This window comes from Vipera ursinii (genome assembly GCF_947247035.1).
Source record: "Vipera ursinii genome assembly, chromosome: 1".
NCBI classification, from domain to species: domain Eukaryota; kingdom Metazoa; phylum Chordata; class Lepidosauria; order Squamata; family Viperidae; genus Vipera; species Vipera ursinii.
In genome coordinates this window covers 23,497,097-23,524,638 of record NC_139512.1, presented here as the reverse complement: position 1 = coordinate 23,524,638, position 27,542 = coordinate 23,497,097, and the positions used below count along the sequence as shown (strand labels likewise).

The following is a 27,542-nucleotide window of genomic DNA, read 5'->3' as shown; positions in this document are numbered from 1 at the left end:
ACCCAGGATGAATTACTACATAGATCAAGAGAGGAGCCGCTAGACTATGGAGGACAACAAATAACAATTCTCAAACAAATACCTAAAAGAATGAGGGATTTGAGACGAGGCTACCAATTTTTGACATCGAAATTTATTAGATATAATGAGAACTTTAGATGGCTAACTCCAGAAGGCACTCTAGTCACATGGCAAGATAGAAGGTATAGATTAGACTCGATAGACAAGGCAGAAGATTTTTATAAGCTCCACTTTAACAATGAAGATGAAATAGAAGACCAAGATGGAGGGGACATAAGAGAAAGGGATGCAAGACAGATGGCTATAGTAGGGAAGGTACTAGGAACAGAGGATAGAGGAAATAAATCTGGAGAGACTACAGAGAAATATGAAGGCAGAGACAAAGAAACAAGAGATCCGCACTACGAGAAGCAGAAGACCCAGATATAAGTAAAATAAAGGGAGAAGAATGCAGGATTTTGTCACTGAATATTAATGGTTTAAACTCGCCAATGAAAAGACAGAAAATCTTTAATAAATTTATTCACCAAAAATTAGATATAATTGCAATTCAGGAAGTTCATATAAAAGGACAACAAAAATACCTGTTAGATCAACCAAAATTAGGAAATATATTTGTATCATTAGATCAACAAAAAAGAGGGGGGTGGTATTATACTGTATGTGAATGAGAAATTGGTAGCTAAACAAATTTATAAAGATAGAGAAGGTAGAATATTGATAGCTGAGGTAGAAATAAACCATAGGAAAGTAGTGATAGTAGAAATATATGCCCCGAATGGAAACCAAGAACAGTTTTTTAAAATGTTACATAATAAGATATGTGATATAGACTACGATGAGATCTGTGTGCTAGGAGACTTCAGTGCTATTATTGATAATAATTTGGACTACAAGGGTAATAAGACCAGGAAAAGGAAAAGAAGAACACTACCAAGATCCTTTTTCAAATTGGCCAAAGATCTAAACATTCAGGACATATGGAGAGAAAGGAATTGTGAGGCTAGACAGTATACATATTATTCTAATCGACATAGCTCATGGTCTAGGATTGACATGGTGTGGATGTCAAGGGAAATTAACTGAAGTTGAAGACGTGTGTATAGAAAAATTAAGCTTTTTCCTATATACTATAGGCTATTCTAGAATATCCTATTGCAATTAGATAAAATTTGAAAACAGGATATTGATATGTATTAGTGAAAATATATTTTGAATTTTATTAATTGTAGTTTGTAGTTTTATTTAATTTATATACCGCCCTTCTCCCTAGGGACTCAGGGCGGTTCACAGGGCATATATAAATAACAATACAATACAATACAAAAGTTAAAAAAAAGATTAAATCAATGCCCAGTTAAAAACAATAATACTATTCTAAAACAACAATATTTTAAAACCCGACTTCCGGTGGCTGCGCGGCGCCGGAGACAGCCTTCCCGGGCTGCCCGCGGCTCAGCTGAGTAATTTTCGCCCGAAACAGCGCCGATCAGCTGTTCGGGTGAATTTGAAGCCCCCTCCTCGGGAGAAGAGGAGGGGGTGAGGCCCCAGGTAGGGGTCGAGTTCTCTGGGGCCGCCTGAGCTTGTAGCTTGGGCGGCTGAAGGATTGAACTCCCCCGTAGCCTGGGTCGCTCCCAGCTGGTCAGCGTCTCTGCTCCGGATTTCTTGGAGCAGAGCCAGGCGTCTGCGACCACCCCTGCCTGAAGGAAGGACTATGGAATAAAAAGAGCAGGCAGAGCGGTACAAGAGGAAAAGGTGAAGAGGATTATTTTATTTTACTCTCGAGCTTGATGGACTTTTTAAACTTAAAGTGAAAGTGCGTCACAATTGTAAGTAAAAGATGGCGGCTAAACCTCCCCCTAAAACTCTTCGGAGTGCTGGAAACTCTCCGGTGCAACAATCATCATTGCAGGCGTTGCATCCTCCTGATGTATTGACACCGAAGGATTTACAAGATGCTCTTGAAAAACATACCCAGGTAATTCTGGAATCAATGGGTGATAAATTTGCACAGATGGAGGAGAAATTGGAGAAATTGGAGGAGAGAATGGAAGAGAGGATGGAACAGAAGTTCAGTGTGATGAAGGTAGACATTTTGTCTTCAGTGCATAAAGTGGCTGAATGTGTGGAAGATTTGGATGAAAAAGTGGAAGATTTGATTCAAAAGAATGCCATATTAGAAGCAAAAGTATTGGAGAATGAAGATTTAAGAGACAAAATGGATAGAGAATTGAGTCTTGCTCAATATTACCAGATGCAGTTTGCTGTTAGAATCAGAGGTTTAAAAGAGAATATTAAGGAAGATCTAAAGCAGCTGGTTTCTGAGGCTCTCGAAGTGGTATTGAATCAGCCAGCATCTGAAATAAAAGAAGGCATGGACAAAGTGTTTCGTGTGAATTCATGGATTGCTAGACAGAGAAAGCTGCCTAGAGATGTGGTGGTTTATTTTGCAAAAAGGGAAATTAGAGATGAAGTTATACAAGCTGCCTATGACACTAAAGTTGTGATTGCTGATCAAGAAGTTCTGGTTCTAAAAGAAATTCCTCCAAAGATTTTAAGGAGAAGGAAGGATTTTACATTTCTTGTGCAAGAGCTCAAGCAACGAGATATAAGGTTCAGATGGGAGATCCCAGCTGGGTTGATGGTGATGCATGAAGGTAAAAGGTACCGTCTGGTTACTGTGATGCAAGCGCGTGATTTTTACAACAATGTTTTAAAAGCAACCCCATTAACACTTCTGGAAGCTGCAAAGGGATCTGGAGAAGGAGAACATCAAGAGGCTGAAGATGGACAGACAGAGGAGAACGGTGCTGGAGGAGATCAAGTTACAACTTCTTTGGATGATCCTAGAGAACAGAGGGTGACGCGTGCTGCTTTAAAACGTTCAAAAAAGATAAAAGAACAAGATCAGCAGAAGTCTATGGAACTTCCACAACGTACTTACAGCCAAGCAGTGGGAGGAGCACGGCCTAAAAAAGATAGTCCTATCAAAGCAGTGCTCCAAGAGCTTTGGGATGATATGCATGGCAACTAAATTTTTAACTTGGAACGTTAATGGACTAAATTCACCACAGAAGAGGAAGAAAGTTTTTCAATATTTAAAACAATTCAAGATAGATGTTATATGTTTGCAAGAAACGCATATTAGGGTTGTGGATCAGAAGTATTTATTGAACTCAAGGTTGGGTATGCAATTTGTTGCTTCTGCAATGAATAAGAAAAATGGAGTGGTTGTTTATGTTAAAAGTGCTTTAACAGCAGACCTAATTGAAGCAGATAAGCATGGAAGATACGTTATGATAGAGTTGCTGCTAGAAGATAAAAAGACGCTTTTAGTTGGATTATATGCTCCTAATCAACAACAAGCTGACTTTTTTAGTTTACTTCATACAAAGCTTACCCAGTTGGATTATAAATCTTTTATTTTTATGGGGGATTGGAATGGTGTTTTGGATGTACAGATGGACAGGGCTGGAGCTTTTAAGCGTGTCCCAAGTCATGCTAGACTGCCTAAATCCTTTTTTGAAATGAAGGATGACTTGGAACTGCGAGATATTTGGCGCGAGAGACATTTGCAGGAAAAGGATTATACTTTTTATTCTGACAGACATCAATCTTTTTCCAGGATCGATTTTATTTTGTTGACTAATGATTTTTTCTTAAGGACTAAGAAGGTGAAGATCTGTGCAAGAACTATTTCTGATCATAGCCCAGTTTGGTTAGAGATTGATAAGGAGAATAGAGATAGGCGCTCGTGGCGCGTAAATGAGAATTTGTTTAGAAATCAGAGAAATGTGGAAGAATGCAAACAGCGGATGAAGGATTTTTTTGAAATTAATATGAATAAGGGCACCTCTATGGACATGGTTTGGGATGCTAGTAAGGCCTATATGAGAGGGGTGTTGATATATATGAATAATAAACATAGACGTGCTGTGGAAGCTAGGAGGAAAGAACTGGAGAATGAAATAAAGGAAAAAGAAAAGGCTTTGATTTTGAATTCAGAGGATGTGAAGATTAAGGAGGCTATTAAACTGTTAAGAGGACAATTTGATAAATTAATGGCTGACCAAGTGGCAACCAATTTGCGGTTTGCCAGGCATAATACTTTTTGCAACGCTAACAAACCAGGTAGATGGTTAGCTTATAGACTGAGGAAAAAACAAAGGGCTTCTAATATAGACAAAATTGAGTATAAAGGAAGGGTTGTGTTTCAACAGGACCTTATCAAGGATGCTTTTGTGGATTTTTATTCTAAATTATATGCTAAGGAGAAGATTAATGAAAAAGACATTGATATATATTTGGAGAATGCTAGCATCCCGGTTCTTACGCAAGTACAAAAAGAGGAGATTAATCAATTAATTACAGAAGAAGAAATTTTTACAGCAATTAAGGAATTGAAGGTGGACAAAGCACCAGGTACGGATGGTTTGACTGCGGCTTACTACAAAAATTTACAATTAGAGATGATAAAACCGTTAAAGGAACTGTTCCAGACAATCCAGAGGGGGGGAAAGGTGCCACCGTCTTGGAGAACAGCTTTTATTTCCTTGATTCCGAAGGAAGACCAAGATGCTACTCAAGTTAAAAATTATAGACCGATATCGCTTTTAAATACAGATTACAAGATATTTGCTAAGGTGTTGGCTAATAGACTGATGAGGGTTCTGCAACAGGTGATTCATGGGGAGCAAACGGGGTTTATTAGTGGTAGGCAAATGAAAAATAATGTGAGGCATATAGTTGATGTGTTAGAGTTTTTGGAAAGGAACAACCAGATCCCTGCGGCGCTAATCTTTCTAGATGCTGAAAAAGCTTTTGATCAATTGAATTGGCAATTTTTGATGAAAGTTTTAGATAAAATGGACTTTGGGGAAAATTTTTTACAACCGATTAGGGCATTATATCAAAAACAAACTGCCCGAATTATAGTTAATAATAGCCTGACAGAAGCATGTAATATTGAGAAGGGCACAAGGCAAGGGTGTCCGTTATCGCCCTTGTTATTTGTGTTAACATTAGAGATATTATTGGTTAAAATACGGAACTCGGAAAAAATTAAGGGTATACAAATTAGAGATCAGGATTATAGATTGAGAGCATTCGCAGATGATCTGGTTGTTACAGTGACCCAGCCAGAGAACTCTGTTGTGGACCTGATGGAGATAATAACACAATACGGGAAGGTTTCTGGATTTAAAGTTAATATACAGAAAACCAAAATTCTGGCCAAAAACATGACAGTTTCGCAAAAGGCTCTCTTAGAAGGATTAACTGGATTTGAGATTGTTAAAAGGGTTAAATATTTGGGGGTGCTTTTGTCGCCCTCTAATACAAAGTTATATAAAAATAATTATGAAAAATTATGGGGGAAAATTCAAAAAGAATTGGAGAGTTGGGAAAAATTGCAATTGTCTTTGTTGGGACGGATCGCACCATGTCCTGCCTAAATTTTTATTCTTATTTCAAATGATACCGATTCTTAAGAAAGATTCTAATTTGGAGGAATGGCAGCGAGGTATCAATAAATTTGTTTGGGCAGGGAAAAGGCCACGAGTTAAACTTAAGATTGTACAGGATACTCGTGAGAGAGGTGGTCTTAAAATGCCTAATCTCAAACTATATTATGAAGCTGCTGCATTAGTAGGAATACGTGATTGGATTAATTTGACACAAGAGAGATTATTAAATCTTGAGGGCCACGATTTGTTGTTTGGCTGGCATGCATATTTGCTGTATGACAAGAAGGTAGACAATGTGTTTAGAGTGCATATTTTAAGACAGGCATTGTTGAGAGTTTGGAAGAAGTATAGACATAAGCTAGATTGCAAGATACCACTGTGGGCAATTCCAAAACACGCAATAGAAAATATACATGCTGGTTTCAAACATGATGTGACTACGTACAAGGAGATCCTAAGCTTGGAAAGAAATGTTTGGTGTTTGAAATCATATAGCCTCTTGCGAGAAGAGAAGGTTGTTCAAAATTGGTTTCAATATACTCAGTTACGGGCCAGGTGGAAAGAAGACCAGAAAAATGGTTTTACAATGACTGATGAAAATTTGATAAAGCAAATCAGAAATCAGGGACCAGCACATATTAAACGGATATATCTTGCGTTGATAGAGATTGATTCAGAAACAGAACTTGTTAAGGATTGTATGATAAAATGGGCCCAAAATATCCAGGAAGTTATTACAATGGACACGTGGGAAAAGATTTGGGTGAGGAATGTAAAATTTACACAAGCTCAAAATCTAAGAGAGAATTTTTACAAAATGTTTTATAGATGGCATTTAGATCCTAAAAAGCTTGCAAGTATGTATCCGAATTATCAGCCTAAATGTTGGAGGTGCAGTGATGAAGACGCAACATATTTTCACATATGGTGGACTTGTAAAAAGGTTAAGGCCTTTTGGATAAAAGTCTGGTGGAACATGCAGAAGATTTTTAAACAGAGGATAAAGTTTTGTCCGCAACTTTTTTTGTTGGGAATAATTACAGATGCTACAGTTGTGGACACTAAGTTGATGTTGAATTTAATTACGGCAGCAAGACTTTTGATAGGCCAATATTGGAAGAAAGAGGAACTGCCGACCATAGAAGAGTGGACTTTAAAGGTTTCCGACCTGGCTGAGATGGCGAAGATTTCGGCCTATTTGAAAGATCACTCACAAGAACGCTATATTATGGAATGGAGAAAATGGATTGAGTTTATCCAGAACAAGTATAGGGTTAAGAAGTTTTACGTAGCATTTGAATAAGTCTTCTTTCTTTTCTTTTTCTATTTTAGTTTTTCTATATATATTTAATATCACTAAGGTTTGTTTTATCCTATATAAGCTAGAGAGTGATGGATTTTAGAGTTTATGGTTGTTAGTATATGGTTGTTTGTGATTGTTTTTTATATATATACCTTGTATTTAGCTCTGGGAAGTCAGGGGGGAGGGGGGAGGGGGGAGAGGTAGGGGGGAGGGAGAAGGGAGGGGAAGGGGGAATTTTTAAAGGAAAAATTGTATGTTAAAACTTTTCAATAAAAAAAACAAAAAAAAACACAATATTTTAAAACCCAAATCCCCCGTCAGGCCAGACCAGCTAATTCAAATAAATGGGTCTTCAGGCCACGACGGAAAGTTCGGAGGTCTGATGCCATCCGGAGCTCCACCGGCAGTTGGTTCCACAAAGCCGGGGCACCCACAGAGAAGGCTCTCCCCCTGGGGGCCGCCAGTCGGCATTCCCTGACTGGAGGCACCCTGAGGAGGCCCTCTCTGTGGGAACGCACAGGGCGGAGGGGAGTTGACGCCGGCAGCAGGTGGTCCCCGAGGTAACCCGGACCCATGCCATGTAGGGACTTAAAGATCATAACTAAGACCTTGAACCTCACCCGGAAGAGAACTGGTAACCAATGCAGCTCGCGGAGCAAAGGTGTAACATGGGAGTACCGGGAAACTCCCAAGACAACTCTCGCGGCCGCATTCTGTACCAGTTGGAGCCTCCGAGTGGTCTTCAAGGGAAGCCCCATGTAGAGAGCATTACAGTAGTCAAGGCGAGAGGTCACGAGCGCATGAGTGACCGTGCACAGGGCATCTCGGTCCAGATAGGGCCGCAACTGGCGCACCAGGCGAACCTGGGCGAAAGCCCCCCTAGTCACGGCCACTATATGATCTTCCAGGGTAAGCCGTGAATCTAGGAGGACTCCCAAGTTGCGAGCCCTATCCACGGGGGGTAAGAGCTCACCCCCCATAGAAAGAGATGGAACATTTTGAATATCCCGGGATGCCGGAATGCACAGCCACTCAGTCTTGTCAGGGTTGAGTTGAAGTCTGTTCCTCCCCATCCAGACCCGAACCGCCTCCAGGCAACGGGACATCACAGCGAGGGCATCACTGGGGTGGTTTGGGGTCGAAAAGAAAAGTTGGGTATCATCGGTATATTGATGATACCCAACTCCAAAACCACGAATGATCTCACCCAGCGGTTTCATATAGATGTTGAACAGGAGAGGCGAGAGAACCGACCCCTGAGGAACTCCACAAACGAGAGACCTAGGGGCCGATCTCTGCCCCCCTGCCAACACCGACTGCGAGCGTCCCAGGAGATAGGAGGAGAACTACTGAAGAACTGTGCCTCCCACTCCCAATCCCCTGAGACGCCGCAGCAAGATACCATGGTCGATGGTATCGAAAGCCGCCGAGAGGTCTAATAGGACTAGGACAGAGGAATATCCCCTGTCCCGAGCCCTCCAGAGATCATTCACCAGAGCGACCAATGCCGTCTCCGTGCTGTACCCGGGCCTGAAACCCGATTGGTAGGGGTCCAGATAATCCGCTTCATCCAGGACCAGAGGGAGCTGATGCGCCACCACACTCTCAACAACCTTCGCAAGAAAGCGGAGGTTGGAGACTGGACGAAAGTTGTTCAAAACAGCCGGGTCCAAGGCAGGCTTCTTGAGGAGCCTAATACCTTAGGCTTAAGGTGTTTTGATGGTATATTATTCTTCCAAACTTTGGATAAAGCCTTAAATCAGCTAAGATTAAGGGTTAAAATGCTCTGCCGTCAAGCATCTAAAAGCTGCCAACTGAGACCAGCACACAGACTCTTCTCATACAGTGTGGTCCTTATCTCTGGTTTTCTTGCTGATTTGCTCCAGGTTCTGAAACATTTGCCTATTTTTCTTCTTCTTCTTCTTTTATTAATTTATTTTTTCATCTTCTCATCTTTGTCCAGTGACCGAACTGCACGCTACTATTATTACTGGCATCTGAGGAAACAAGTCCTACGTTCTCAGTGCATGCTGCGCGAAGAGGCCTATTTCCTCCTAGCAGCCTTTGCATTGCAGGCTGACCTGGGCAATTTCAAAAGGAACAAGCATTTTGGGAAATACTTCGAACCTGAGGCATACTTTCCTGCATGGGTAAGGATGCCTTCGAAGACCACCTTCTTGTCTTCAAGGGCCTGTTCTTTGTTTACTCTGAATGTTGAGACACAAACCAAGACTGTAGTGGGGGTAGGGCTGGCCATTTCCGGAACCATTTCAGGCAGCAGATGCTGTTTCGGTACAGAGTTGGACAATGTCCCCAGCAGCTGGATAAAACGTAGAAGGTCACAGAGTCAAGTTGGTTTTTTGCAGAAGTTTGGCCTCTGAGTCTCCCTGCTTAATTTTTGTAATGGTATAAAGCAGACATGTCAAACACAAGGCCCGGGGGCCAGATCCGGCCCGCGAAGTGGTTTCATGTGGCCCGCGAAGCCATCCTGGAAACAGTGAGGGAACAGCCCCCACTGCCTTGACCCTGGCCCAAAGACCCTCCTTCTGCCAGAGACACTCAGATCTGTCCCACTCCTGCCCAGGCCCCCATAGGCACCCTTGATGCGAATGATGTAGAGCTGGCCACGCCCACCCAGTAGGTCATACGCACTCTAGCCACGCCCACCCAGTAGGCCATACCCACCCGGCCCCCTGAGGGCTACCGCAATGCTGATGCGGCCCTCAATGAAATTGAGTTTGACACCCCTAGTATAAAGGGAGGGAGGAAATATGGCTGTTTGGTCAACTTTGCTATTGATGTGCTTAGCCATTTGAAGCAATTGTGAGATTCATAGCAACTGTGCAAAGGACAGAAATACCAAAGGAGTTTGTTCCAGTTGATCAATTTTAATAAGAGTTTGTATGGTTTTCAGATTAGCTGGACAAGAACTCAGAAGCTATAGATAAGGATGAGGTGTATGTTGTAAAATTGGCTTTAGGGCATCCTGGCTTTTTCCAGTAACTGGTGGTATGTTGCAAAAAAATTCTAAAACAAGCTAATTGTTGAGGCCTGTTGCATCTCTGTGAATTAACAGTACTTTGCAAGGGAAACTCAGTGATAATAAAAGAGCTTTGCTTTCGTGGGGGCACAATTTGAAATTTTTGAGTCTAACATTTTGGACCTTACTTACTGAAGAAGTCATAAGAAGGAGGAACAAGCTACAATGTGCCTTACATCAAAGCACCTGTCCATGTAATCAAGTTTGGTTTGGTAGCATAATAACAGTTCTCCAAATTTATAGGAAGGGACTTTCACCATCACCTACTCCTGTATCCTTTTGAATAAAAATGTCAGGGATTCAGCTGGAATATTCTATTCCTTGTTGAATGACTGCTCATTCAGCAGCCATTCAAAGTGATGACAATGCTAAGTGAGGGGGGACTTAACGGCAAGCCTTGGTAGTTGTAATCCTTGCAGCATCCCCACCATCACGTGATTATGATTTGGGCGCTTGGCAACCAGCTCGCAATTACAATGGCCACAGCATCCCGTGGTCACATGATCACTATTTGCAGTCTTCACTGCCAGCTTCCGACAAGCAAAGTCAAAGGGGAAATCAGCAGGCGGTCGCAAATGGCGATCACATGAGACACAGCAACCTTGCGGAACTGCAGTCGTGTAACATACTTTACAACTGCATTGCTTAACAATGGAGCTGCGGGTCCCAGTTACCATTGTTAAACAAGGACTGTCTGTATATGGAAAAAACATCTGTTCTGCGTGCATAAGTCTACTGTAAAGCCTTTCTCAGAAACTTCTGTAGGGCCAACAGCCATTCAGCGGCTGCAGTCTCTGGAATGTTCTGTTTCCCCTCTGGGCCACATGGAATCTTCTCTGGGCTGCAGTTCTAGGTAGCGCCCAGCAGTTTCTGGAAGTAACTCCTCTGAATCAAAAATAGTGTGAGAAATGGTGCCTACAGAGGGTGGGTGGGTACTTTGATGGACTACAGTGAAGTAACAGTTTCCCTGGAAGGAGGAGGATGAGACAAGAACCACCATAGCCCAGAGCTGGATAGGACAGAGTTAGAATAGCTACTCCATAGAATCTCCCAGAGTACGGTATATCCATTAGTAAGGGTTTAGTCTAGCAAGATTCTTTGTATTGTCAGTAAGCAAACGGAACTCTGGCTGTATTGTTCTGTGTCATTTTAGCCTGACAAGGAGTTTGAATGTGCCAGGTATTCCAAACAAAATCTCTTTTAATTTTATCTTCACAATAAAAATAAATTCATTTGGAGTGCTGTATCTGGGACATGCTTCCAAAATAACGAAAATCATCATAGGGGGATATTGATTGTGTTATATGTTGGAGAGAGGATATGGAAGCTGTGATTTGTAAGAGAGAGGTAGATCCCCTTCTTTGTCAGGTAGTGGAAACTCATGTGCTACCCTTGGTTCAGAGGCAAGATGTTTTTATTTATGCATATGATTCTTTGTTCTGGATCATAACTTACTTCATGTGGATATTTGTCCCCAGGGAAGCAGGTAGTTTAGTGCAGGGGTCCCCAGCCCCCGGTCCATGGACCAGTACTGGGCCACGGCATGCCAACAACAGGTCCGCACAAACAAGCAAAGCCCCATCTGTGGAATGCAGGCAGCACACAAAACCACACCCTCTCCAGTGCGCAGAAAAACCTCTCTCCACGTATCCGGTCCCTGGTGCCCAAAAGGTTGGGGACTTCTGGTTTAGAGATTGGGCTGTCTTTTTTAAGTTGGTCAATTGTAACCATATCAGAGAAATCATTCATATAGTTTCAGGAAGGAGAGGTGACTTGTAGTTACCCATGTTTCTGGGATAATGTATGAGCTAGGCAAGGGGTAGTAAGTGAAGAAGAGAAAATTGGGGCCCATGAAATGAGAGTACCTGCTTGGAGTTAAAGAATAGTGATGGGGTAACAGAAGTTTGGGAACATGTGAAAATATCTTCCCTGGCTGTGCCTTGTGGTACTAAGTGATTGTGGCAGCCAATGCTTCAGCTGGAATGTTTGGTAGTGGCAGATGCAGCAGCTGTGGGCATCCCCAGAATAGATTCTAGTTATAAAGAGAGGGTGATGTCATGGGGAACGCATAACAGAGACATTCATGCCTGTTTGGAGCAGTATAGCAACATGGGTGGAGGAGGCAGAGAAGGAGTCAGTTAACTGTTTTTTACTGCCTTCAAATTGCCTGGCCTAAGGGGGAAGGAGCCAACTTTCCAAACGTGGCCCATCTTCTTATCATCATCCTTGAAGGTTACTGTCATGTAGACAAATCTATCTGGATAATCATCATATGCATTTCTTTGTAGAGACTAGATACATTTTTTAAAATTTATATCCTGTCTTTTATTCAATGACTCATGACAAAATACATACATTACATAATCCAATGTTATTTTCACAGCAACCCTGTGAAGTAAATTAAGCCGAAAGATTATAACTAACCCAATTTTCGTGATTGGAGTAAACTTAAACCTTCATTTTCTCAGTCCAGTGTTTTAACCCCTGTATTAGATCAAATCTGCTAAGTTGCCACCTGCAGGCATCTCTAAAACTCAATTACAGCACTAGGCTTTTGATATCTTGGTGAATGATTTGACTGTTGCATCAGACCCAGAGCCATGCAAAGATCACTTTCACCAAATTCTTTGATAGGGAGACGCAAAAGGAAACTCTTAGGATGTTCTCTGAGAAAATTTAGAAAGTCACCAAACAAAACAATATTGCTAGTTTGTACCTAACAAAAACAGCAGCCGAGCCCATCAGTCCTTCCACAAGGTGAAAATACTATTAATGCTAAAATGACTTCATAGTTGCATCCCAAATTTTTGATCCCTTTTTTAGGTAGCAGAAAGAGGAAGGAGTAATTTCACTGCAGGACAATTATTGGAGGGGAAATCTAAAATGCAGCTTTTAGAAACTATACAAAGAGAAGAAAGTTAAAACTTTTCTCTGTTATTCCAAGATGAATAATATGTTAATTTCCTGGAAAGTTGATAACAGTAAGACTAGTTTAACACTTAGAGAGGTGATGTATTCAAGGGCCAACTGGCTAATTTATCTTGGAATTTTTCTAGCAGGAATTGCATTAAAATGATAATCCCATGGTAGCAAATGAGCTATTAAATGCAAAATATAATATCTCTGGCGTCTCTATGAAAAAAACATGGGATATGCTGGAAGGATGTCTCCTGCTTTTTGCAGATGCAGCCTTCTGCTCTGCAGATATGTTGGGACTACAGGCTCAGAATTCATAGCAGCAGTTATTTGCCTGTGCTGACAGGTTTCTTGGAATTATGGCCCCAGTTGTGGCTGGGAAATTCTGGGAGTTGAAGTCTACCTATCTTAAAAGGTGCTGAGGTTGACAAAGACTGGTTTATGGCAAGGTAGCACATTAGCATAAGGCAGCTTCATGCACCAAATGCTTGTGGTGAAACTTTCCCATTGTGCAATGGAAACATGGTTTGATAGCTTTTCTAGTAGGTGAACTGACCTCTTTTCAAGTTCTGACAATTCCCAATACAACTGCTAGTGTAAACTTGCCAGGTAAGAAGATAATAACCTCTCAACAGTGTTGACTCACTGTTTCCATTTTGAGCCACCTTCCCAGGAGTGTTTTAATAATCTCTCCTCTCCTTTGCTTTGTTTTTGAAAGCCATGGACGTCAGCTAGTACAGACAGCTGTAGAGGATAGATCTATTGGTCTTGAAGACTCACTGTTACATCTGGGCTAAGGGCTGCATGCTATCAAATATTACTTGAAGGGAAATGGTGGTGGATGGTGTGCCTATTCTCATCTCCCACTTTCAAACTCACAGAGGTTGGCCACTTTAAGAAACAAAATGCTGAATTAAGGCAAGCCTTAGCCGGATTCAACAGGGTTGTTCTTATATTTATATTTATATATTTATTAAATTTTTATACCGCCCTTCTCCCAAAGGACTCAGGGCAGTGTACAGGGCAATAAATATCGAAATATACATACAAAAGTTAAAAAACATTAAATAATTATGCCCAATATAATACAATAATTAAAACAATGTTAAAACCAAATCCAAACCCCAAACCCATCAGACCAGGCCGGATTGTTCAAATAGATAGGTTTTTAGATCGCGTCGGAAGGAACGAAGGTCGGGGGCCGTCCAGAGCTCAACCGGCAAGCGGTTCCATAGGTCTGGCGCGCCCACAGAGAACGCCCTCCCCCTGGGGGCCACCAGTCGACATTCTCTGATCGGAGGCACCCTGAGGAGGCGCACTCTGTGGGAGCACACTGGACGGAGGGAGGTTGACGCCGGCAGCAGGTGCTGTCGTAGGTAATCCAGACCCATGCCATGTAGGGCTTTATAGGTCATTACCAGCACCTTGATTCTCACCCGGAGGGCAACTGGCAGCCAATGCAACTCGCGGAGCAGAGGTGTAACATGGAAGTATTGGGAGACCCCAAACACTACTCGCGCGGCTGCATTCTGCACCAGCTGAAGCCTCCGAGTGGTCCTCAAGTGCAGCCCCATGTAGAGAGCATTGCAGTAGTCCAAATGAGAGGTCACGAGCGCATGAGTGACTGTACGCAAGGCATCCCGGTCTAGATAGGGCCGCAACTGTTCTTCACCCCTTGGTTACTCTGAAATAGAACAATCTTTTAATGCCTAAAATGTCCCAGGAAATGCATAAGCACTATTTTCATTGCCTCCAAGTCAACTGGAGTAGGGAAGGTTGCAATCAGTGTGCAAAGGGGGCTGTCTCCTGGCTGTGCTAATGATTGTTGTGGGGGTTTTTTTGGCTGCTGTGTATTTTAATCTTTGTACACATTTCTTTTACTTTTTTAACACACTGTCATCCAGAATCATATAAATTGACTAAATAGATAGTTGAACAGCTGAGTGCCTGAGATTATGAACCCATACCCTAATAATATGTATTTTTCTTCTTGACAGGTGGTGGCCAAGAGAGGGAAGGATTACATCCTGAAACACATCCCAATCATGCACAAAGACCAATGTGCTCTGACTGCCTCTGAAGCCCACCTTAAGTACATCAAGGAAGCTGTTCGGTTGGATGACGTAGCTGTCCATTATTATAGATTATACAAGGTATGGATTGAGGCTACCGCAAACAAATCTTTGAGTAAAGTGACCACTGTTCAGCAGTTTCTCACCTTTTTAATGGGATGATGCCTCCCAGTTGTAATTTTTAACAATTTACCTATCATATGAATCTTTCACATCATAAAAATAAAAAATTCTTCTGAGGGTAGGCTTGGAGGCACATTTTAAATTACCAGTCAAGAAGCTACGGTTTTTTTAAATAGCCCCTTTTCAAAAACTGGTGATAAAGGATGTGCGGTGAATTCTTAAGCTGTGAGCATTGTGTGCTGCCTGGCAGCTGAGATTAAGGAGGATATTACCTGGACTGGCACTAACTTTGTTGGATGTAATCACGATCCTTTAGTAATCGCTTTGCAAGCAAATGTTTGAAATGTTTTTCAAAATGACAATGGGAGTGTGGATTATTCAGTGAGTTGAGTAATGTGCACAGCTCAGAGGAAAGATGGCCTAACAATAGGAACGGACCAGAATTAATTTCCCATCTTGCATTTAAGAAGATAATGCTATCCAGAATCTGATGCAGGGAGCGATACGTTGGCTTGCTGAATATTTTTCAAATAATTGAAATGCATTGCCCAATAGCAGCATAAGTTCCACTTTGCAGGAACTGTTCAATATCATTGGGATGAAATTCTCTGTAGGGCCTGACTTTTGCAAATTCAAGGGCTCCGCTATGGATTTCTTTATATCCCAAATACTGTATTAGAGCCAGGACTGAAGACACTCTCAGATTGTTTATAATGACATAGTGTATGTTGGGAGTGGATATTTTTTTAGATATTGAAAAAAATACTGATATTTTCTAGAGACCGAATTGCACAGTGCAGTCTTTTAAGAATCCAGAATTACCCCTATTTAGAGTGATACATTCATTGCTCAATTGGCATTCATTGAATTGTGTTTTGGGTATTTTCAAACACAGCTGTAATTGTTAAATGGAGCTTTTATTTGCAAAGATGTGTGCTTCCAAATGCTAGTTGTTTGTAGGAAGCAAGCAGGAGATGCTGCCGTATGTGTCACCTAGCTATTTTGTTGGAAAGCTAAGCCTTCCCTCCAAATACCCCCTCCAAAGCAGAATAAAAGTAAGAAAACCCTCCAAGCTCAAAATGCTGATCTCACCTACTCCAAAATAATTTTGGAGGTGCCAGAGGGATAGCGCTGAAAGAGAATGAAGTTGTGGGTTATACTCCTGCATCTTCATCCTGGTCTTTTTGAGGATTATAAGGTTGTGGTCCAACCAATTCTTGCAGTGCTAAAAAAAAATCACCCTCAAATCCTCCTTTCATTTGGGTCTTGGTATAGGAATGCTTCTTGTCTCAGTCAGCTAGTGAATATGTGTACAGCTCAGGTTGTCACTGATATGTCAGCCAACTGCGTTATGTGAGAAAATAATGCAAGTGTATTTTCTCTCTTGTAGGACAAGAAAGAAATTGAAGCTTCCCTCTCTCTTGGGCTTACCACAAAGGGAATCCAGATATTCCAGGTACATGTTTCCATAACTGATTTATGGGTACAGACCATTCAGTTACCTGTCCGGGCATGATTGAGGCCATTTGGAGCCTTGGTGGAGCAGTGGGCTAATGCCTCCTTAAGTAACACCAGCTGCCTGCAATTAGTGCAGGTTCGCATCCCACCAGGCTCAAGGTTGACTCAGCCTTCCATCCTTCCGAGGTAGGTAAAATGAGGACCCAGATTGTTGGGGGCAATTAAGCTGACTTTCTAATAATGCCGCTTGGGTGTGTGTGTGAAAGCCCTAATAAGCAGGCATATACATAGAATGAAGGCTACTGCTAAGCTTGTAAAGCCGCCCTGAGTCTTCGGAGAAGGGCGGGATATAAATGGAATTAAAATAAATAAATAAATAAATAAATAAATTAAAAAAATTCTTTTCCAGGATTCTGGCAGAGGTGCACAAGCTGTGATCTCAGGGTCTCATGCCTCAAAGGCTTAGATGTGAACCCTGTAACCTCCAAATTTACTTTTTAAAAAACTCTAAAAGGTGAAAAGTATTAAATGCCTGACCCAAGAACAATATTGGGTTTAATTTTAAAATGAAATGAAATAATTCTGGGGGTCCTGTCCCCCATACCAGGGGTGTCAAACTCAATTTCATTGAGGGCCGCATCAGCATTGCAGTTGCCCTCAGGGGGCCGGGTGGGCGTGGCCTACTGGGTGGGCGTGGCTAGAGTGCGTATGGCCTACTGGGTGGGCATGGCCAGCTCTACATCATTCTCATCAAGGGTGCCTATGGGGGCCTGGGCAGGAGTGGGACAGATCTGAGGGTCTCTGGCAGGAGGAGGGTCTCTGGGCCAGGGCCAAGGCAGTGGGGGCCGTTCCCTCACTGTTTCCAGGATGGCTTCGTGGGCCGCATGAAACCACTTTGCGGGCCGGATCTGGCCCCCGGGCCTTGTGTTTGACATGTCTGCCCCATACCATACATTCCATGCACACTCAAAGCTGAAGTGCAGCCTTTCGTCTGGAAAATGTTGCATCCTCCTGCTGTTGAGCCGAATCTTTTCTTTTTCTTTTTTTGCAACAGCGTAGGGGAGCAGGAAGATGTTTCTCGGTCTAGTTTTTGCAAAGTGAGCACTGGAAAAGTGATCCAGCGTGCTACATCCTGCTCAGTAGAAGGATTTTTTGTTTGTTTGTTAAAAATACTGTTCTCTGAACCCGATTCTGCGGAGCTTGTTATCTAAGTGAATTAAACATTTTGGGTAAATAATGTAAATAAAGTAAAACCCCCCTTTCCTCCCCTCCTGCGCTTCCTGATCCCCCTCCGCTCCTCTTTTTAGTAGCCCCAGGGCAAGATGGGCAGCAAACAAATTTAACAAGAAATAAAAGAGTCATAATTTCACTGTTGAAATTCTGTAGCTCATATGCAAGCCTAACCTGAAGCATATACCAGTATGATATTCTGATTAAGATGGTGAAGTACAAGGTTCAAATCCACCCCCATTTATGGAAGCTCACTGGATGACTTTGAACCAGTGCCTTGCTCTTAGCCAACTTACCCGAAGAGCTAGGAATTGTTGTCTTAGAGGAAAATTGGAAGAGAGGATTTATGCTAAATATTTTTTTCATTCCAAAAAGAAATAAAAAATACAAACTGAATGAAGGAATGGTGCTTTCTACATTATTTTATACCCTGCTGGTAACTTGAGCGGGCAAACATTCCAGATGCTGGCTCAAGATCACCTACTGTAGTTGGCTTTTTGCCTAAGGACTAGAACTCACAATCTTCCAGTTTCTAGCTTGATATCTTAACCGCTATACCAAACTGGCTGTCTATCCCTAGGATAATGCAGCTCTTAACAGAAAAAAAAGTTATCTGCCAAATCTAATCAGCCAGTCCAATCTAATCAGCACGAGCAGTACCTCATATGCAATGTGACAAGCATCATGTCATGCAAATCATTTGAAAACCTCATGCATCTACTTTCTTTTTGACTTATGAAATGTGGCTGAATTCAGTGAGCAGGGCACATTGCTTCAGTTTAAAAGCTGTATACTTTCTAAAATAAGTGGAGCATAATCAGGTTATCTTTTTTTCTTCACACTTTCAGAATATAAACAGTGAAAGACAACTGCTGTATGACTTCCCTTGGACAAACGTAGGAAAACTTGTATTTGTGGTGAGTAGGAAAATCCCAAAGTTGGATCCTCCTTAGTGAAAGCATTTTGATACCATATATAATATGACAAGGGACACGGTGGCTCAGTGGGTTAGGACGCTGAGCTTGTCGATCAGAAGGTCGGCAGTTTGGCGGGTCGAATCCCAAGTGCCGCGTAACAGAGTGAGCGCCTGTGACTCGTCCCAGCTTCTGCCAACCTAGCAGTTCGAAAGCACGTAAAAATGCAAGTAGAAAAATAGGGACCACTACGTTGGGAAGGTAACAGCGTTCCGTGCACCTTTGGCGTCTAGTCATGCCGGTCACATGACCACGGAGACGTCCTCGGACAAGCACTGGCTCTTCAGCTTTGAAACGGAGATGAGCACCGGCCCCTAGAGTCAGAAACAACTAGCACGCATGTGTGGGGGAGCCTTTACCTTTACCTTATAATATGACAAACACAGTGAGATACAGACAACCAGAGACAGAACTTCAAAAAAAGTCCTCCAAAGCCAGGCTAAACTGAAGCCTCTGTCCTTTGGTGAACATCATGCTTCTTGTCTTTGCAGGGCAAGAGATTTGAGATTCTGCCTGATGGCCTGCCATCTGCTCGCAAGCTCACCTACTACACTGGCTGTCCTTTGCGATCTCGGCACCTCCTGCAACTCCTGAGCAATAGCCATCGCCTTTACATGAACCTGCAACCGCTCCTGCGGCAGATCAGGAAGCTAGAGGAGAATGAAGGTAGCAATCCCATCTCTGCCAATTTGAAACAATATATGCATTTCTTGACTTCACAGTAGCACCCACTGTACACAAAGCCATACATAGGCTTCATTATTCTGAGCCAACAGTTCAGGTGCATAGGTTAAGTACGGGTGGGTTACCTTCTTTCATGTATGATTCTTCCAGAGAAAAAACAATATCGTGAGTCCTACATCAGCGATGCCCTGGACCTTGATATGGATCAACTGGAAAAGCGTTCCCGAGCCAGCGGAAGTAGTTCAGGCAGTGTGAAGCACAAGCGTCTCTCCCGCCACTCTACTGCGAGCCATAGCAGCTCCCACACCTCGGGAATTGAGACTGATCCAAAGCCCAGGGAACGGGGGGCCGAGGAGGACTTCATGGTGGCTGCTGTCCATCGCCAGCTGAGAGCTTGCAGCTCTATGACCAGTCACGGTAGTTCTCATACCTCTGGAGTAGAAAGCAGTGAGAAGGAACGCCTGGAGGAGGACTCCTCTCAGGAAGATGGTAACTCTCCATATTTGGTTCATTCTTTCCCCAGTAAACGTAGAGTTTGGGTTTGTTGGTTTCCTGAAGTGGGATTCAAGTTCCAGAATATGGAATATAATAATACTTTACATGGATGGTAAATTTGTACATGTACAGTATTGTCTAAGGGACGTGGTGGCTCAGTGGGTTAGGACGCTGAACTTGTCATTCAGAAGGTCGGCAGTTTGGCGGGTTTAATCCCGAGTGCCGCGTAACAGAGTGAGCACCTGTTACTCGTCCCAGTTTCTGCCAACCTAGCAGTTCGAAAGCACGTAAAAATGCAAGTAGAAAAATAGGGACCACTACGGTGGGAAGGTAACAGCGTTCCGTGCGCCTTTGGCGTCTAGTCATGCCGGCTACATGACCATGGAGACATCCTCGGAAAAGTGCTGGCTCTTCGGCTTTGAAATGGAGATGAGCACCGGCCCCTAGAGTTGGTAACGACTAGCATGCATGTGCGGGATAACCTTTACCTTTACCTTTAGTATTGTCTATTCATTTACAGATTAGATTAGATTAGATTAGATTAGATTAGATTAGATTAGATTAGATTAGATTAGATTAGATTAGATTAGATTAGATTACCTTTATTTTTTCCTGTTGGGCACAATGGCACACAATAAAAATGAAATTTAGTTGCTTCCTCTCAAAGTGTGCACATATATAACACACATTTAAAACATAATATATACAACATAGGTATAGACCTACACTCTTACATATAAGTAACATATAAATATTATTCACTGTCCATCTTGATTACATAACGGAAGGAGGAAGCTTTAGAGTTGACAAGATTGATACTGTAGATGTTTTTGTATTTTCTATATCTATAGATTTAGAAATATATATTTTATATCTTTTTTCTTTATGCATTTTGGATATATAATAATGATGACAACAACAACAATAATATAGAGTTGGAAGGGACCTTGGCGGTCATCTAGTCCAAACCCCTGCTCAGGCAGGAAACCCTATACCATTTCAGACAAATGGATGTCCAGACTCTTCTTAAAAACCTCCAGTGTTGGAGCATTCACAACTTCTGGTGGCAGGTTGTTCCACTGATTAATTATTCTAACTGTCAGGAAATTTCTCCTTAGTTCTAGGTTGCTTCTCTCTTTGCTTAGTTTCCATCTGTTGCTTCTTGTCTTGCCTTCAGGTGTTTTGGAGAATAGCTTGACTCCCTCTTCTTTGTGGCAGCCCCTGAGATATTGGAACATGGTTATCATGTCACCCTTAGTCCTTCTCTTCATTAAACTAGACATACCCAATTCCAGCAACCGTTCTTTATATGTTTTAGTCTCCAGTCCCCTGATCAACTTTGTTGCTCTTCTCTGTACTTTTTCTAGAGTCTCAACATCTTTCTGGAGTCCCAATATCATGGTGACCAAAGTTATTTGATGATGTTTGTTAATTGTAGTTCAATAAAGACAATGACAACTTTTTTTAAAAAAATAGATTCAAAATATCAAGTTTGAAAAGCAATTTTGCAACAACCTTGGGAATGGCTTTTCTCTGCTTGAGTTTCTGGAGACCCACTGCCAATTAGCATAACCAGTTTTCTGATATGCTGGGTATCAACTCACAATTTCTCAGGATGCCAAAGGGATTTTGGATATTAGTTCAACACATCTATAGGGAACCACCAATCTTTGAGGGGCTGATATACACCAGGTTTTTTTCAAACTATGTTCTGCAAGAACCTATGAATGCATAAGAACTTCATGGGGTTTATATTTGAACACAGTCAATTTTTATCTAGAGCTTTGCCTCTTGATTAGAGTTTTGTGGAATTTTTAATTATCAATTTCCACTGCCTGAAAAGATTTGAAAGCTGCTGGTAGAGATAGTGCTCAGCTAGAGGGACCAATGACCTGACTTTGCATCCTTCTTCTGCTTTGGTTTCTATGTCATTATCTCTTTAGTATTTCCTATTATTAAAAATATCCCAGGCTATATTCTCAAGATTAAAGAGCGGGGAAAATGGCCCGTGGAGGACTGCTAATCCTTTCCATGTGGATTTCATCCAGTCCTGCGGCTGGTGGGACAAAGAGACTAAAAGGAAAAGGGGTGTGTGCATCAGCTTCCTCTGTTATTTCTCTGCATTTGATTGCTGCCTCCCGCAGCTGCTTTTCATACTGGGAACATAGGAAAAGGCACCCTATGTCTTGCACTCTCCCTCTGGATTTTTTTGGCTGCCCTAAACCATTAGGGAAAAAAAAGTGGTGTTGCTTTGTCTGGATCTCCCAAATTCATCCGTAGCTATTGTAAAGATGAGATGATGCTTTGTTGTACCTACAGTCTTGTCAATGTAGCTGTTCACCTGGCATTTATTCTCTCTCTGTTTCAGAAATAGAGATGCTGGTTGATGATCCTCGAGATCTTGAGCCAACAAGCGAAACATCTATGGATGACGTCAGCCCTGAAGTTTGCATTTACATCACAGAGGACATGCTGATGGCCAGGAAGTTTAATGGACATTCAGGTAATATACCTGAGTTTATTGTAAGGACCAAAAGAATAACCCTAATATTTTTATTACTATTACAAAAGGTTCAAAGAAATGTAGATATATACCCTACATGCAACATACCAATTATTTAATGATAAATAAAGAAGTAACCATTCATTTCAAGTTAGCAGTTTCCAGCAGAGTAGGTATATCACTTAATTTTTTTAATGTAAATTTTATTGGTTTTTATAAGGGTGGGGAAGAAAATGAAGGGATAGTGTGTGGGGTTGGGATAGCGGGAAAGTTGGGGGAGGGGTTGGGGTTTCCCCCAATTACATTCAATATTTAGCAAATAGCATATTGTCTGGGTTGATATATATCAATAGAAGTAGTAAGAATAATGATTGATAACAATAATAGATATAGCAAATTATAGTAAATGATGTTAAATTTTCAATCTATAATGTTTTTCTTAGTAAAATAAGGTCAAAACATAAGTATCACATTCCTTTCTCTCTAATTCGTTTGTCTAGCCATTGATAAAATTTATTCCAGGTTCTGTAGTAGACTAAATGCTCTTTTTCTTTAATCTCTAAAGTTAATTATCCATTTCTGCACAGTCTAATATTTTCTTGATAAGCATTTCTCCAGTTGGTAAACTCATATTTCCAGTATTGGGCATACATAATTGTCGCTGCAGTTAATACATGTAATATTAAATACCCAGTCTATTTATCATAATTGGGATCTATCATTCCTAACAAAAGCAATTCTGGTTTAAACTCTATTTGTTTTTTAACCATCTTCTCCAACCATAAATGTATCTTAAGCCAAAACCTTTTAGCTTTAGAACATGTCCACCAGAGATGATAATAGGTACCTGTTCTTTGACTTAATTTTTAACATTTTGTATTTTATATACTGAACTGTGCCATATCAGGATGAATTTTGACCATCTTTGCTCAAATAATTTTCAGGGTGACAGAATAACTGAGTTGGAAGGGACCCTGGAGGTCTTCTAGTCCAATCCCCTGCTCAGGCAGAGAACCCTATACCATTTCAGACAAATGATTGTCCAATCTCTTCTTAAAAACTTCCAGTGTTGGAGCATTCACAGCTTCTGGAGGCAGGTTGTTCCATCCATTGCTTCTTGTCCTGCCTTCAGGCGCTTTGGAGAATAGCTTGACTCCCTCTTCTTTGTGGCAGCCCCTGAGATATTGGAACACTGCAATTCATGCCACCCCTCGTCCTTCTTGTCATTAAACAAGGACAGCCTTCCTTACACAGGATCCTCCAGAAAAATGCTTTCATAATCCCTAGTTAGCATGACCCATGGGAAGGCCCTAGTTAGCATGGGAATCGAAGTCTGCACATATGGAGAGCACCTGGTTAAGGAAAATTGTATTTATTTCATTGACTCATTATTGACGTACTTAGAATTCTGTAAAGGCCAGTTAAAAGGTAGCAGAGTCATATGATATTACAATGCAACCCAATGCCAAAAGTGCACTTTAAATGTACTGTATTCTGTGCAATACTTACAATACCATGAAAACTACATGCTGATTGAATCAGGAAAACATCTCACCTCTTTTGGTTGTTGTTTTTTTTTGTGACCTAACTCAGGATTAATTGTCAAAGAAGTGAATTCGTCTACTTCCAGCTCTTCAGAGACAGTGGTAAAACTTCGTGGCCAGAGCATTGATTCATTGCCACAGGTTTGTGAAATAGATGGGAAAAACCAAATCAGACTGAATGGGTGGATGTCCATGACAGAATATAGCATTTTAATGGCAGCTAGTCGTAAAAACGAATGGAAGCAAAATGATAGAAAATGCCCTTCCATGTGTTTTTATCTATCTGTTACATTTCAAGCATCACATAATGTTTTAATGCTGTCTTCGACTTTTGTCTGTTTGCAATACAGTACCTTAACTGTAGGCAGAAAAAGGAGAAGTAAAACAGATACAATGGCTTATTGCTTGACAAGCACCTTATCAGGCACTTTAAGCTTTGGGATAATCCAAAAGTCTCAATGAAGATTGTTTGGATGAGTTTGCACAATATGCCAGTCTAGGTTAAAATGTAATTCAGTTGTTGGTGGATCACTGTCTTATAGTAATACAGTTTTTATCTTAGTATATTGTGTGAAGGACTCACCCACAAAATAGGGGTTGTTACTTATTTTTATTTGTCAAACAAAAAATTGATGAATTTAAACAAAGAAAATAAAATCAAAATGTGACAGGGACAGTGGGCACACCAGTGCACTTATGCACGCCCCCTTAGAGACCCCTTAAATATGGAGTGAGGTCCACAGAAGTTAAGTTATAATTAAAGCTGTGGAAGTTAATAGCTGAGATAACTCAATCAGATAAGATAGTACAGACTTTGAGAATTCTGTTACAAAAAATGATTATTTTACAATTGAGTTTAGAGCAGTTAACATTAAGTTTAAAGGGGTTGTTTGCACACATTACATTATGATTAAAGCCAAAAAAAAGTCATTTACAGATGATGCATTACTATGTACAATTTTGTATGTAATGCCTAAGTTTAAACATGTTGTTGAAACCAACGTGTGATGTGATTACAGTGATTGTGCTGTGTCAACCCATGTTTACAATGTAATGTATTGTTTGAACTCAGCCTGTGTGTTTTCTCAAGTTCCTACTCTCCTCAGAGAAGAGGCTAAATTTGGGGAAATATCATTCTTTTCCCAGTCAGATTGAAGAGCCATCAACAGCAGCAACAACAAAATCTCAGGATGTTTTGATCAATATCAAATTGTATTTAAAAAACCTACCAGACAGAGATAAAGGGAGTTGTTCCATACAACTTGAGGGACTCAGAATAAGGAAGGGCAAATTAAAACTTTCCTTATTTTCTACAGAGCATCTGTCAGAAGCCAAGGACCTCCACTGATCGCCACAGCCTAAGTCTGGATGACATTCGGCTCTACCAAAAAGACTTCTTGCGCCTGGCAAGCCTATGCCAAGAGACAGCACAGAGTTATACATTTGGGTGTGGCCATGGATTGGCTGAAGAGGGTCTGTATTGCAATGGCTGTTTAGCTCAGCAGTGCATCAATATCCAAAACGCTTTTCCCGTCAAAAGAGCCAGCAAATATTTTTCCTTGGACCTTGCCCATGAAGACGTTCCAGAATTTGTTGTCTGATGCTGTCATTGGGTGCTATAGCAAGACAACACAGTGTTTCCAGTTCCAAAAACTGGCGTGCCAAACAGGAATTTCCCCGCTCAATGGTTTTCCCAGGATACTAAAAATAATAATAATCAAGGCCTTGTAAACTGTTGCACTTTTATAAAAGCTTGTCCTATTTGTGGGCTCTTCAGCATCAACGTTTGCCGGGAGGCAGAATTTGATTTGGTTAAAAATCAGTTGGATTTAGAAGACCTGGTCTCTTCTTTTGAAAGTAGCCAACTTGGAGAACTTCTTGTTTCACAAGAAGGATGCACAATGTTTACTTTGAATATAGACATATCTCTTGTATTTTTTTTTGTTTAATTTGCCTAATGGGAGCTCTTCTGTGCTATGCATACCATAGATTTTTGCATCACCTTTGCAGTTTAGTTTTTCCCCTTGTGAGAATAATCGCGTTAGTTCTTCTTCTCCATTCCCATTGGTTGTGCCATGTCAAGCCAAAGAAATGCACCCTCCAGATGCACCCTTGATGGGTGACATCAAGAAAGAGCTATAAGCAATAACTACTAACCCAAAGGATATCTGTGTAGAAAAGTTGCTCAGAGGATGAAAGCAACTCGAGATGCAATGAATCCATCTTTTGATCTTCCCCCTCACAAAAAAAAGTACGTAAGCTTTTGATCCAAATGGAATATCTTTGTGCTATTTGTAAAGTTTACAAAAAAAAAACCTGAACCAAAACAAGCAAATGAACAACAACAAAAAATCCCCAAACAGATGTTAGGTGGTTTGGAAAACTTTCTGGAATCTTCGTTGTTTCAAAAGGGAAAAAAATGAGGATGTAGCAATAGGATTTGCTGACCAAAAGTACCTTAAGTTCAGAGAGAGAGAGAGAGAGAGAGAGAGAAAGAAAGCATGTGTGAGAGAGAGTGACTATAAAAATATGCACATTGCAGAAAAGAGTATATGTTTAATGTATTTTTGAAAATATAAAAGTCTATGTTTTATTTTGGTTTTGATTTCAGTGCTTTTCGAAAAGAGAAATTAATGCTTCCTTTCAAACTGCATGTATAGACAATCGTGCAAATGCACATTTTACATATGGCTAAAACAGCTTCTTTTTGTTTTGTTTTTTGTTTTGTTGCTATTCAACATAATAAGAGGAGAGAGTTGTTTCTGCATTGCAAATGTGGCTTCCCTACTCTGTTTTTTTTTTAAAAAAAAACTAAACTTTTGCTTCCATGTATCATGAGATGTTCCTCTTCCCCTTTCTGGAAAGGGGAAAGATTTCTATCTTGTTTCAGTGTTAGATCAATGAACAAGTGTGACTTTCAAAAGGAATGCTCTGATATTTATGTCTGCCATAGGTTGTAATGAAAGCTCCATATAGCTGCCATCCTCCTATCACCAAAGAGGAGATCACCGTGGGATCTTTTTAGGTGGCTCCATTGTAAGACTGTCAACCCTTCCATTGTCTAAGCACACTGAGGGGAAGGAAGGAATGTCCATTGAACAGAGATAGGAGAAAATGCTATCCGATGCATTTTCCCTGCAACACTGTGACTGGTCTTGCGCAACACTATTTCTAGTAACTGCTCAACATGCAAAAGCTTGGTTAGTTTTAACCTTGATTATTATTATTTGTTAGCATATTTCATAACTTGAGTCCTTTATTTAGTTTGTAGCGGCTTTATGCAAATCCAGGAGTAGGTTGATTCAGCTACCAATTAAGAGCAATATATGAATCCAACCACCCTGTACTCTTAGCAAAAAAAAGAATCCAGTGTAGCATTTATAACTTAAAAATGGATTATGAGTAATTGCCCATTTTTAGTAGATTGGAAAAAATAGAAATATTTACATATTGCTTCTTCACTGTGGGCTTCAGGGTGCCAGACTGTCAGAAACGTGTGTCTCAATAACCAACACATTTTCTTTCGTTCCTTCCCCAAGAGAATTGAGGACTTCAATCTCCACCAGGAGTTTTGAGGTCCATCTTTGCCTCTTTACCGTTGTGCTTGAGGGGTCCCTTCAGCCATTGGTTAGGTCCACAAGACTTGCACTTAATAGGCTAGGATATATGCATACAGCAAGTGCTTATTTTACTATCTATGTATCTGCACATAAT

General features: G+C 41.1%; 1 protein-coding gene across 1 annotated transcript in view; it reads left to right on the top strand.

The window, feature by feature from the left end:
* Window positions 1–25,429, top strand: part of FRMD6 (FERM domain containing 6) — a gene marked incomplete at its 3' end in the record, with an annotated part of 39,791 nt that extends 14,362 nt beyond the window's left edge. Inside the window, exons 6-14 of the mRNA XM_083378223.1 lie at window positions 8,753–8,939; window positions 14,743–14,898; window positions 16,331–16,396; window positions 18,477–18,545; window positions 19,094–19,268; window positions 19,437–19,775; window positions 22,150–22,284; window positions 23,878–23,969; window positions 25,145–25,429. Coding sequence (XP_083234349.1) covers window positions 8,753–8,939; window positions 14,743–14,898; window positions 16,331–16,396; window positions 18,477–18,545; window positions 19,094–19,268; window positions 19,437–19,775; window positions 22,150–22,284; window positions 23,878–23,969; window positions 25,145–25,429 — 1,504 coding nt within the window. The remainder of the gene's footprint in view (window positions 1–8,752; window positions 8,940–14,742; window positions 14,899–16,330; window positions 16,397–18,476; window positions 18,546–19,093; window positions 19,269–19,436; window positions 19,776–22,149; window positions 22,285–23,877; window positions 23,970–25,144) is intronic.
* Window positions 25,430–27,542: the final 2,113 nt, after the last annotated feature.